Raw genomic sequence first — 12,781 nt, forward strand, 5'->3', positions numbered from 1 at the left:
TACTATCTGAAGGACACATCGCTGTCCACCCGATGCCAACCCGTCTGACTAGCTTGACCAGTCGACCAAAGATCCTTGAGAGACGGTCTCACGTATGCCGCTACAGACCTCGGGCAGCATCTCAGGTTGTATGGAGTAGTTGGTTAACTTAGGAGATTCTGATTGTTCGGGCCTACAAGGCCCTCAATACGATTCGACTTCTCTTGCCCTGGGTTCGAATCCCAGTACGACCTTCTTTTTTGCGTCTTTCTTCTTGTTCGCAGGCGGCGCAGAAGGGACTTGATTGCGTGAATAGGGCTGCTGCTCTGTTTGCACCAGCAACGGTGTTGGGGTGGGTTGTGCATGGCTTGACGGGTAAAGCACGTGTGTCGATAGGGTCACTCCGAGGTTTGACGAAATCACTCTACCTGGCAAGTACGACTGCAGCTGCTGCACTCCTGTCGTGTGTCTGCGGCTCGACCGAGTTGCAGCCATCCTGAGCATTCACGCGCAGATTTCTGGCACGCTCGGCCGCTCCCTCTCTTTTCTTTCGATTTTCTTGTCCTCAAGCACAACCTCGATGCGATTAGCATCCGCAACCCAGCCACCTACTACTGAAAGCGACATATGCTCCTCTGACGAAGAGGCGAGTTTTGTGTGGCACACTGCACAGCGACAGCTAAGGCTTTTGACCTTGAGAGGAACTTCTTCGGAGCTCGGAGGAAGCTTGAGGCGAGCTGAAGGGACGCGCTCTGTGGTTTTCCTGTTTGCGCGGAGACCAACAAAGCGAAATAGACTCAAGCTGAGCAGCCTCCCCGGGTTACCGCCAAGCGAGCCTCAAAGTGGAAAATCAGACACAGCTAGCGAGCGAGAACCGTTGGCGGCAATGCAGCCTCTCTCACGCACATCGCTGCCGACCAGTGTCGTGAGCCGCTCCCCTTTGCCATACTGTATTACCTGAGCCGATGTGGACACTCACCGCACGACCCAACTCAGGCTTGATCATCGAGACGAAGAATCCCCATTCATCCCAGCCGTTGTCGTCTTCGTGGATGCACACAGCAATCCGTACTCTCCATCAGAGACGAGTGCATCCACAGTGACATCAGGCTCTTGAGAGGGGGGCAGCCGCGGATCCAGCCGTTGCCGTGGATGCCTGCTGACGCTCTACGGTGATGAGTTTCCTACAAGCTCCGACCCTCTTTGCGCGGGGAAGAGTGTGCGGGGCCGCTTACTGTCGTATACGTCTTGCGCTTACCTCGCCTGCACGAGCCTACACTGTGAAGATGGTGTGTCTGATTCTTTGATTGTCTCGTACATCAGCACAATAACTGGCTAGGGCTTCGGTTACCGCCCGCTCCTGCGGTTGCCAGTATCCGTCATTTTGTATACCCTTTCCCCGCAAGCCAATTTCACGCCCAGCATCTCTGCTCGTTACGCGATCTTTCTGCAATATCGCAGACGCACCTTGCTACGAGCAGCGGCCACTGACCACGTTTCCCTTCGCGAGAACGAACAAAGACGCCCACACACATTCACCCTTCCTCCTTTCCCCTCACCGACCAGACTCGATCTTTGCTACGAGTTATATACCCTTGGTCCTTCCATTATTCGCTCTATCACCTCGTCTTCTACCACCGCCCTTCTCCGTTTCCTCAGTCGCGCCCGCTAGTCCTCGCCAGCATGTCGGTCGCAACGAAGGGTGGCATCCCCATGCCCAAGATCATGAAGGCCGAAGATTACTGGAGCGAAGCTCAAAGAGAAGCCTTCCTCGCCTTTGCCGACGTCATCGTTCCCGAACTCGATGCTACCGACGCTGCCGACGTCCTCTCCTACCTACCCACAGAGGCTACCGACCGTCAGCGAGAACTCGCTCCTCGATTCGCAAGAGAAGGCTTCAAGTCTGTTCCTCGTCTGCTCGATTGCGCTGCCCAGCAGTGTTCGGCCTCTCTCTCCTCCAAAGTGGCCGGTGACATCAACCTGTTCCTCACCCTCCTCTCGACCCGTCCTGGAACTGTAGCCCTGTCGGGCTACGTCGGTCCTTTTGCTCAACTCGATCGTGCGACTCGCGAAAAGATCATATATGGCTGGTTTACCTCCCGTCTCTCGCTTCTCCGAAAGGCATCGGCCGGGCTCAAGGGTATCATCCTTCTCGTCTATTATCGCAACCACCAACCAGCTTGGGAAGCCATCGGCTACCCAGACGGCCGAGCCGACGACTGGACTCGTCCAGCGCAAGGTGGCGAGGCAAGTCCTGCCGCACCTGTGTACGAGTACAAGTTCGAAAACGACAAGATTGCCGCCCAGCCATCTGGTTCCGAGATCATTGTCGACACCGAGGTGCTTGTCGTTGGCTCGGGCTCGGGAGGAGGCGTTGCCGGTAGCTACTTGGCGCAGCGAGGTGTGCGCACCCTGATCGTCGACAAGGGTATCTATCTTCACCCGGATAAGGTCGTCGGTCGTGAGGATCAGGGCTATGCTTTGCTCTACGAAGGAGAAGGTATCTTGCCCTCCGAGGATGGATCCATCAACATTCTCGCCGGTTCGACCTTTGGCGGCGGGTCTTCCATCAACTGGTCCGCTTCGCTCAAGCCACGCCACTTTGTTCGCAGAACTTGGGCCGAGAAGTACGGCGTTCCTTACTACAACAGCCCCTTCTTCACGTCGGACCTGAATGCTGTCTGCAGCCGCATGGGAGTGGCGGTCGCTCCCATCCGTCACAACATTGGCAATTCGCTCCTCGCGCTCGGTGCCCAGCGTGCCGGCCACCCGGTCGAGCCTGTGCCGCAGAACAGTGGCGGTCACACCCACTACTGTGGCAAGTGTCAACTGGGCTGTATCTCGGGACACAAGCAGGGCGGCGTCGTGTCGTGGCTCAAGGATGCCGCCGAAGCCGGCGCTGCCTTTATGACAAATTGCTATGTGGAGCGCATCCTTTTTGACAAGAACAAGCGTGCCGTCGGTGCTCTCGCCACCGTCGATGGACGAAAGATTAAGATCCTGGCTGCCAAGGGCGTCGTCGTGTCGTCCGGTTCGATTCAGACGCCCGCGCTGCTGCTGCGCTCGCCCGAGCTCAAGACCAACAAGATGATCGGCCAGACGCTTCGCCTTCATCCTGCTACCATCGTCACGGGCTACTACAACTTCCCTATCAAGCCGTGGGAGGGCGGATTGCTCACCATGGTCGACAACTCTGCCGAGTTGGTCGACAAGGACGGTTGGGGCTGCAAGATCGAGGTGATCGCTTCATCGCCTTCGATCCACGCCGCCTTCAACAACTTTGCCAGTCCCAAGGAGCACAAGTCGCGCATGCTTCGCTACAGCCATAGCTACACAATGGTGATCATCTGCCGTGACCGCGACGGCGGCCGCATTGTGCTCGACGAAAAGGGACAGGCACGCATTGACTACACCATCTCTTCGTTTGATCAGCGCACCTTGGTCCAGGGTATCCTTCGCGGGGCCGATGCGCACCTGATGGCTGGCGCAGAGGTCATCTGCACGGCACAGGCTGCCGTGCCCGCTTTCGTCCCCAGCACGCTCGGTTCTGGCAAGCCCGTCGCCAACGGCGCACCCACAGCTGTCGTGCCTCCTTCCGACAACATCTTCACCGAGAGCACGCAGGTGCCTGCCACGTTCACGCCTGTCGAGACAACCCCTCGCGATCTAAACGACCCCGCCTACAAGGAGTGGCAGAAGAAGGTCGTGACCGCCGGCGCCCAACCTTACATCCTTTCGATCGGCTCGGCTCACCAGATGGCTTCATGCCGCATGGGTGCCAGCCCCAAAATCTCTGCTCTTGACCCCGAAGGACGCGTCTGGGGCGCCAAGAACCTGTGGGTGGCCGATGCTTCGGCCATGCCCGAGTCAAGCGGTGTCAATCCTATGATCACGACCATGGCTACCGCCCGTGGCGTCGCCCGCAACGTTGCCCGCGAAATTGGCGCTGTTGCTCCAATCGAGCTTCGCTCCGAGGGTGCTCGCGAGCAGGCTCGTCTGTAGTTAGATACTTAGATGGATGTTTTCAATGCATGTTCTCTCTTTTCACACAGACTGCGTTCCTTTTCTGCGAGAGCTATTCAAGCTTCATCTGACAGCTCCATTTGCCTTTGAAGACGAGGCAGCTGCTTCAAACCTTGCTGATGTGTGCCGAAGGTCGTCAACACCTTACCTGTATGCTCTTTTGGCCTCGAATTTAATGACCACAATTTAGCCTTCATTTCTACAAGCTTTTGGCCTGCCATTTCAGAACAATTCACGCGCTTGTGTGAAAGTCGGTTGGATCCCTTTCTCGCAATGAGATGTAGTAGTTCAAGCGTGATCGGTATGCAGACAAGATGGGTGAATTGCAGTTCAGAGATGATGGTAGGGTGCAGTAGTGAACGAAAGCAAGAATCTAGGAAGGCTGGCCTCGAGGCTAGACGGAGACCTCGTCCTCTTCCTCTTCGATGACCGAGCCGGCTACAGACGAGGGACGCAAGCCAAGAGGGCTGTGCGTAGGGTCTCGGCTGTTGATGGCATCTACAGCCGATGAAGTCTGAGCCAGACGCGGTGCTGACAATGACTCGACATCGGGCTTGGCAGCAACATGCGCGGGCGCGGCGACAGGATGGGAACGGTCCGAGGGATCATCGACGGCCATGCGCAGCTGCACCTTCTTGACCTCCCACTCCCAATCCGTGATGCCGATGAGCCAGATCATGCCAGCCGAGCCAAACAGAAGCGCAATGGTCAGACCCCACCAGAGACCAGCCAATCCGAGATTGATACGAGTGAAGGTGAGTACGAGGCCGATGGGGATACCGATGAGGTAGTAGGAAACCATGTTGATGCCGGCACCAGCAGCCTGTCGACCTGTTCCGCGCAGCACACCGCCGGCGATCCCACAGATGCCGTCCGCGACCTGGAAGAAGGCGAGCAAGGGCAGGATGTACTCGACAAGCTTGATGACCTCTATGTCAGAGCTAAACAGCCAGCCCCACTGCTTGCGGAAGATGAGGAAAAGAGCAGAGTTCAATCCGCCCATGGCAAGAGAGAGGATGAGACTGACCCTGCTGGAGATCTTAGCTTCGTCGGGTCGATTGGCACCGAGCAAATTTCCAACTCGCACGGCGGTGGCCACCGAGGCCCCAAAGGGCAGCTGATAGGTGACAGAAGAGCTCACGAGGAGAACAGATTGAGCAGCGAGGGCCACAACCCCGAGCTGACTGGTGACGAGGCCCACGATTTCCCAAGCCCACCATTCTGCGGCGAGACTGACCATACCGGCAAAGCCAAGCGAGAGCACGGGTTTGATGCCATCCCATTTAAAGGCGGCGGTGGTGAAGCCATCCCATGCGTCGCGAGGAGCCAGAACGCACTGCAGGAAGCAGAGGACAGCCATAAGCCACATGGACAGCGCAGAAGCGAGCGGAGCACCGATGAAGCCCAGACGAATCGATTCAGGGCCCCACACCAGCAGATAGTTGGCGAAGGCGTTGAGCGGCGATACAAAGATGAGCACGACTGTAGGAGCGTGCATGAGTCCTTGCGCCTGGAGATATCGTCGGCAGACTTCGAATAGCGCATAACCGGGCAGACCGATGGCAAGGATGGAGAGGTAGCGTCCAGCAAGGTACGCGACTTCGGGATCCTGGCCGATCCGAATGAGGATGGCTTCGGCATTGAGCCACACGGCAAGGATCAGGGGCAGGATAGCTATGAGGATGACGCCCATGCGCTGCGTCCACAGGCCGACGGATTTAGGCTGTTGGGTGTAGGCCGAGGGAAGCAGCGTGTCCAATGCCGAGATGAAGCCGGAAAGTACACTGAAGCCGGAGACGTTGGCGGTCATGCTGGAGAGAGAAGCAGCCGCTAGCTGGACTGTGCCGAGATGACCGAGTGAAAAGACAGATGCGACCGAAAGCGAGAGTTCGAGCAAATGAGTGGCGAAAATGGGCACGGTGTAGCCGATGAGGACCCTAGCTTCCCTCCAAGCGATGTTGTCGTGAGATTCGCGTGCGATTGACTCGATCTGCTCGACACCGGGAAGAGGAGCTTCGCGCATCATGTTGGCAGCCGCCCAGCCACTGACACTAGGCCCACTACCGCTGACGATGCTAACGTCATCCAATGACTCGCGACGCGCGGCACCGTACGAGTCAGATACGACACTGGCACCATGTGTGGCGTGGACATCACTTCGTCGGGGCAGCAGTGAAGTCGATTCGTTGGCGTCCAGCTCTTCACTGTGGCGCTCGCGACTCTGTTCTCGCGAGCTTCTATTTGGCTTGCTGGGTGTGTGAGCCGAGATGGGCGCAGCGGGTGCTCCGAGCGCGATGTTGGAGGCTGAGCCGGCAGGGTGCGTTGGTGGGGGGACTGCAGAACCACCGAGCAAATACTCGGAGGGGATGCCCGCCACCTGTGGGTAGGCGTTCACGCTAGGTCTTCGTTTTCGGGGCGAGGCAACGGGGGCGGTCGCGAGCCTATTTGTACGGCCAAAAGCGGGCGAGTTGGGTACAGCAAGGTGATTGGGAGGCAGCGATATGCCACTCAGCCCGTTGTCGGTAGCATCATCCACGTGGATGGAGGACGTCGCGGCATCAGCATCGTGGTCATCGTTGTCGTGATCGTCCTGAGTGCTGTAACCGTCGCCGTCTTGACCATGAGTTGCATCGCGGGGTTGGCTCGTTCCCAGTGCGCCAAAGTGCTGATAAGAGCTTGGATGACCTTGCAGCAAGGTATAGTCCCTGGTGACGGACGAGCCGTAACGTGGCGTAAAGCTCATGCTTGAGCTTCTCTAGATGGGTATACAGGCGCTCGGAGTAGCCGTTGTGGGTGGTGGTGGTTGCGGTGACAGAGATAAAAAGAATTTCAAGGCGAGTTGCGTATCAGTCGCTCGTTTAGAAGAAGCTGGGAGAGCCTCGGCGTGTGTGATGTTGAGGTGAGTGTCTTTGCGTGATTTCCAGCCAGGAATTTCCCACGACTGCTGTTGCTATCTGCTGGTGCACCGTGTCCCAGGTGGCGTGGGTTGATTGATAAAGCGTCTTAACGAGCTGCAAAACCGAATGGGAAATTTTGACTGCGCCTCTGTCTCTTTGGGCTCGAGTGGAGCCGTGGGCGGGAAAGGCGAAAATGCCGCGCTCCGCAATCCGTTATCCGCGAATTGCAATCCTTCCCGCGAAGAGAGTCGCGTGCTCATCTAGAATGCCGTTCCAAGTGCCGAAAAGGACAGTCGTCCATGTGTGACTCCTCGATTTGCCCTTCTCTCTCTGATGCTCATCGCCGCCATGACTCCGTAGCAACTAGATTGACGCCCGGAACCTTTTTAAAGGAGTTGTGAGCTCTTGACCCTGTCGCCTTGACTCGACAGACGTGAACACAAAATCGAGCAAATGGCAGGTGAGCTCCTATATTTGCAGGTGACAGCCTAGCAACACACGCTGACGCATTCACTTCTATATGACAAGTACAGACTCTCTCAGAGTTGAGGAGGTGGGCTGGGATCATCCTGATGCCTCCGCCCTGAGAGAACAACAGCGCGTCGACATTGCTGTTCTGTACGACCGCGTCGACTCGGAGCCAGGCACCCCACCGAGCGCTGACGATATAACGTGCTTCTGTGTAGCTTACCAGAGCGGCGTCGCTGTCGGATGTGCAGGCTTACGCAGATTGGATCAAGACTCAGCGGAGCTCAAAAGGATGTTCGTCGCAAAGCCCGCCCGCGGCAAAGGTGCGGCCGACGCCCTCGTCGAGTTTCTCGAGCGCAAAGCACTCGCCTTGGGCATCCGTCGTCTCTTGCTCGAGACGGGCGACAAGCTGAAAGAAGCGCAGCGCTTCTACACTCGCAATGGCTACCGCATCATTCCTAACTTTGGCTATTACCAGGGTATCGAGACGTCCATCTGCATGGAGAAGACTCTCTCGGATGCATGTACGGCACCGCCAACAAATGTCTGACAGGGAGAACGTAATATTGCTAGAATGCTGACATCGTATTAACCCAGACCGACAGAGTTGATGCCATCTAGGATTGCAGGTGAGGGAAGAGCTTCTTCGAGTTCTCGTGGCTAATCTTGGCCAGGTCCTCCGCGGAAAACTTGCCGTCGAGTGTCTTGAACCAATTGCAGGCGTCTTCGAACTTCTCGTATGGATAGTCGATCGAGAAGAGGATCCTGTCAATGCCAATCTCGTCCTGAACATACTTGAGCGTGAGGGTGGAGAAGTGACCCGAGGTAGTGACCCAGATGTTTTCGTTAAAGTAGTCACGGATGGTCTTCTTCATCGAAACTGCACCACGCGGCTTGTGGACTGTAGAGGAGAGGGTCATGAACGGCACAGGGCAAGATTAGGTCAGCTCGCGAGTTGGCCAAAAGAGCCAAAAAAAAGTCCAGGGCTGGTACTTACCATCCTCGAGCCAGTGGTTGATACGCCACAAATCGAATGGGATGTGTTCGCCGAGGTGGCCGACGATGATCTTGAGCTTGGGGTGACGGTCGAACACGCCGTTGACAACGAGACCGAGAAGATGAGCAGACACATTGTTGGCAAATGACAGAACGGGGCCGATCAGCGCAGCACGGTCCTTGTAGAGACGTCGGTGAATCTCGCCCTTGGGTGCGATGGGGTGAAGGTAGAAAGGCACGTCGAGCTCGGTCACGGTGGACCAGAACTCATCCCATTCGGGCTGGTCGTACCATGCAGCCTCGTCGTTGGGCAGACGCTGGTTGTCGTTGACCAGCGCACCGACAAAGCCAAGCTCCTTGACACAGCGGCGCAGCTCTTCGCTAGCATCCTTGGGGTTGTGCATCGAGAGTGAGGCGAAGGCACTGAAGCGCTTGGGGTTCTTTTGCACCTGCTGGTACACCCAGTCGTTGACCTCCCGAGCCGTTGCTGCTGCCGCTTTGGGCTCGTCAAGATCCTGGATACCGGGAGCAGTGAGCGAGAGGATGGTGTGAGCGACTCCGTGTTTATCCATCTTGGCGAGTCGTTCGCCGTGAATGTCGACGAGGCGGTCAGCGTGAGCCTGTCCATTGCCGTCGGCGACGAAGAGCCTTGCCTGGTAGGCCGACTGCTCCGCAAGGGAGGGAATATTGAAGGCTTCTTCGAGAACGATAAGAGACATATTGAAGTATGCTTTTGGTAGTGAGATGGGGACGGACCGAGGCGGCGATGTGGTTGGAGATGAACGTGTGGTCTGTCAGGAAGAAGCACTCGCCTTTTTATATGGGTTGACGGCACAGCGACAGCAATGGCCACAAGGGCAAGCAGTCAGCTTCCGGGAAGGGTCCGGTGGGGCGGCGCAGATGGTCCGTCCGTGTGGGGACCAAGCCTCCATGCCGGCCAGCAGGTTCAGCGGGAACACAGGGGAACAGAACAGGAACAACAAGCACGAGCTGCGTTTGAGTGTGGCCCGTGAGCATCTCAAGTTACTCGGCGTCCTCTCAGCAAGGCAATTAAAGCAGCCTATACGAAGGCTTGCACCCGAATGAAGCAGAAAGGCACTGGGCTCTATGGCCTTGATGCAAGACCCTATTGTCGGACTTGGCATGTTCTTACAGCCGATCTGTGTGTGGAAGCCGTCATGATGTACCTTCCCCCGCACTCGAGAAAAGAGTGGAGATCGTTGACAGCTTCAGCTCGCCATGCGCTCTCCCTGCTTTCATTTTGGGTTGGTCGGCAGGCGGGCGCCTTCCGGCCGCGGTCCTTTTCCGAGTTGCAGAACCGCGTTGATCCGGTTAAATTAACGGCTAAGAACGGAATTTGTGGATTGGCTTTGTCCTCTCCCGATGGCATCAGCACGAGCAGCGGTCCACTTTCGAGGTCCATACCCGCGCCTCACAACAATCGTGTTCGAGTCTGGAAACGTTCAGCTCCGCGCAGTTACAATCACGGCTATACAAGTACAGCTTGAGGCCGGTGGCAGCGGCGAGGTGAAGCGACCTCGGCCAGTTCTCCCAGCCTGGTAGCTTTGATTCGCTTTGGGTCGACTTTGAGGTTGCGAGCTGTGCAGCTTCAAGTTGCCTCCTTCTCACACAACATTCGAGCACAACACGCAGCATGCTAGTCTATCTGTGATCGCTTTGGATTGGTTTGACCGCGACAGAGGGACCTTCTCACTGAGTCTGTTTTCGACTCACTCCTAATCTTGACTCTGTGAGACCACAGCGGCAAAGAACAAGACAGGCAAGATGTCAGCAACAGCGCAGCGTTGAGCGAGCAACTGGAGTCGGGCACAAAGCTGACCGTACGACCGTCCACGCCAGTCAAGTCAACGTTGACGTGGCGTCTCGCGAGTCAGAACGTAGCGCTCAAAGTGAAACTGTCGCGTCGTCACTTACCAGCCACACCTTGTAGGTTTCGATCTTGGGCGAGCCTTCGTCGAGGCTCTTCTGGTCGAACACCATTCTTCCGGCCCAGTTGAATCGAAGCGTGGAGCCATTCTTGTCCATCTCGACGGTGCCATCGAGCATGATCTCGTTCTCCCACTTTGGACTGACAAAGATCCCATTGACGACGTGCTTGCGGCGAGTGACACCCTCCCACCCCTTCTGCCTCCACGCGACGATACCATCACGCTTGTTGGTTGGTTGCATGGGACCAATTTGAAAGCTGAGACGGTCCTCGTCGTTAATGTAGTACTCGTCCGCATACTGTTCGTGGACGTCGGGCGTGTCCGAGATCTTGTAGAAGCGATCGACAAAGTCGGCGATGGCAGGGGGAACATCCTTGTTGGATGCTTCGGCAGGGTTGCCGGCTGGAGGCAGCTCTTCGTCTTCGTGGTGCTGCGCTGCCGTCATTGTTGCTGGCAATAATCCAAATGCAAGGTGGATGGTAATGAAAGAAGATGAGCGGGCGTCGAGTCGTTTGGTATTCTTTTTTGTTTTTTTTTTTACGAGTCGTGCCTATGTGGAGGGCGGTCACTATCAATATTTATAAACTATCACTAACATTGGCCGTGGGACCGGTGAGGCAAGACTGCTGTAGCAAAGACTCGTTCGGATTCACATCCGAAAGTTGGCCCGCGCGCTTGCCAGCTTTCCGGTCTGGACGGAACATGGCCGCGGTCCTTGAGCTGCCAATCGCTCGCTCTTGCTGCTCATACACAACGTTACTGCTACCTAGACTGCCATTGCGAATGCTAGAATTTCGCCTTACAAAACATGCACAGAGAGATGCACTCGTCGAGGTGTTGCGATTGCAACGTACACGAGCGAAGAACCACCGCTCTCTGCTCGATACCATGTTGTCAGCCAATGTACGATGCGTATCCTCTCCACTCATCATCACGCTCCAGCGCTGCCCAATCTTCTTCACGCAGGCACAGTCCCACCACAGCTCCTCCCGACGAGCTCTTCGGCAGGATGTACATCAGACTCTCGACGGGGTCGAAGACTGGACGTCGCACAGCGGGAGGCAGTCCGAGCCCAACTCCGAAATCGAGCTGATCGAGCTGCACTGAAGCCCACGAGCTCAACATGATGCCCGTAGATGGATCTACGGGTGCCGTGATGTTGATAATGCCTTTGTCCGGCAGTCGATCGATGACCGTGGCAAGAGCGCGCGTATCGTTCGACAGTTTCGACGAATTGAGTTGGCCACGAAGCTTGGCTGCAATCCGACCCAGCGTTTCTGCGCTTATGCTGTCCAGCGAGGAATCGGTGTAGACCAGATTTGTCAAGGTGCCGGGGTAGGCTGGTGGCACCCCCATCCGTCTTCGAAGGTCGACCGCGCGCGCAAAGACTGTTGAGCGCTTTCCATCCGTTCTCGCCGTTCTTGCACGAGAAAGACACTTCCATATGAACGCGCAGACTGCATCGTCCGAGCTGATATAGTCAATGTCCGCGTCCTTGGTTTGTGTTGCGATCCCCTTCAGAGTGGAGACGGACTCGATGGAGAAGTCAACGTAACCCCACCAGACTTTGGGTGGGGTGGTCGCAGTGTCAGGAGCTGTCTCCGATTCTGGCTGAGTCTTGGGCAGCAGGCGGTTCAGCCATTCTTCGTCCGGTGACCAGTACTCGTCGTGAAGGGTCAAGACCCGGCTCTTGTCCATCTTGGCAGCAGCGAGCTCCTCCTCCGCGAGACTTTTACCTTTGTATGCCGTGTCGAGCCATCTCATGACGTTCGCCATGCCGACCATATCCATCACATTGTGCTGAGCTGCGGCTGTGAGGATGACTCCACCCGATATGATGTTGACCTGAAGCGCTAGTACCGGCCCCGTGTCGGCAACAAGACCGGCCTTTTGCCCTGGGAAGTTCAACGTCATGCATGGCGCCACCAGTTTTTCATCGAGCATCGAGAATGGATACCGAGCATCACGAAGTTGATCCAAGCTTGCCACGTCGCCTGTCTGGCGAAGATCCCTAACTACCATAGGAATCTCTGGTATCTTGACGATGCGGTAAGTGCCGGTTTTCCCTCGACCAGAGTTCTCGTTGATGACCTTGCCGCACAACCACGGCAGCTGTGCGGCCAGATTGTCGAGCCCACGTCGTAGAGAAGTCGCGACTTGGCGTTCAACGACATGCTCGTCGCTGGTTGCATAGACGAAGGCCACTTGCGTGTACAACTTGAACAGAGATGGCTGGCAACCCAGAACGTCCAGAAGCTCGTTCTCGAGACGATCTTCCGTAGTCATTGGCGCTTCCTCGTTTTGCTGCTCAACTTAAAGTCAGCTTTCCGTCGAAATGGTATAGCCACGAAGTCGATCAACGGGAAAGAAAGCAAGGAGCGCGTTCGAAAGATGAGAACATACATCCAGACAGGAATTTCCCCCCGCAAAACGTCCGTCGAGTTCAAGGAAAGTGAGAAGGAAGATCGA

The 12,781-nt window shown here is 56.4% G+C and overlaps 6 protein-coding genes across 6 annotated transcripts; 2 read left to right on the plus strand and 4 right to left on the minus strand.

Moving 5' to 3' along the window:
• Positions 1–1,662: 1,662 nt before the first annotated feature.
• EX895_004117 (uncharacterized protein) lies at positions 1,663–3,981 on the plus strand (the record flags this gene model as incomplete). The annotated part of the gene is made up of 1 exon (XM_029884714.1): positions 1,663–3,981. One exon carries the CDS (start codon positions 1,663–1,665, stop codon positions 3,979–3,981), a length of 2,319 nt encoding a protein of 772 aa, XP_029739424.1.
• Positions 3,982–4,943: 962 nt separating this feature from the next.
• On the minus strand, positions 4,944–6,745 carry EX895_004118 (uncharacterized protein; the record flags this gene model as incomplete). Its single annotated transcript, XM_029884715.1, has 2 exons — positions 4,944–4,960; positions 5,026–6,745. The coding sequence occupies 2 exons, from the start codon at positions 6,743–6,745 to the stop codon at positions 4,944–4,946; spliced, it is 1,737 nt and encodes a 578-aa protein (XP_029739425.1).
• Positions 6,746–7,352: 607 nt separating this feature from the next.
• On the plus strand, positions 7,353–7,917 carry EX895_004119 (uncharacterized protein; the record flags this gene model as incomplete). Its single annotated transcript, XM_029884716.1, has 2 exons — positions 7,353–7,359; positions 7,433–7,917. 2 exons carry the CDS (start codon positions 7,353–7,355, stop codon positions 7,915–7,917), a joined length of 492 nt encoding a protein of 163 aa, XP_029739426.1.
• Positions 7,918–7,984: 67 nt separating this feature from the next.
• EX895_004120 (uncharacterized protein) lies at positions 7,985–9,082 on the minus strand (the record flags this gene model as incomplete). The annotated part of the gene is made up of 2 exons (XM_029884717.1): positions 7,985–8,268; positions 8,365–9,082. 2 exons carry the CDS (start codon positions 9,080–9,082, stop codon positions 7,985–7,987), a joined length of 1,002 nt encoding a protein of 333 aa, XP_029739427.1.
• Positions 9,083–10,099: 1,017 nt separating this feature from the next.
• EX895_004121 (uncharacterized protein) lies at positions 10,100–10,757 on the minus strand (the record flags this gene model as incomplete). Its single annotated transcript, XM_029884718.1, has 2 exons — positions 10,100–10,111; positions 10,299–10,757. The coding sequence occupies 2 exons, from the start codon at positions 10,755–10,757 to the stop codon at positions 10,100–10,102; spliced, it is 471 nt and encodes a 156-aa protein (XP_029739428.1).
• Positions 10,758–11,206: 449 nt separating this feature from the next.
• EX895_004122 (uncharacterized protein) lies at positions 11,207–12,598 on the minus strand (the record flags this gene model as incomplete). The annotated part of the gene is made up of 1 exon (XM_029884719.1): positions 11,207–12,598. The coding sequence occupies one exon, from the start codon at positions 12,596–12,598 to the stop codon at positions 11,207–11,209; it is 1,392 nt and encodes a 463-aa protein (XP_029739429.1).
• Between the last annotated feature and the right edge of the window lie 183 nt (positions 12,599–12,781).

Source organism: Sporisorium graminicola, chromosome SGRAM_22 (genome assembly GCF_005498985.1).
Source record: "Sporisorium graminicola strain CBS 10092 chromosome SGRAM_22, whole genome shotgun sequence".
Classification (NCBI taxonomy): domain Eukaryota; kingdom Fungi; phylum Basidiomycota; class Ustilaginomycetes; order Ustilaginales; family Ustilaginaceae; genus Sporisorium; species Sporisorium graminicola.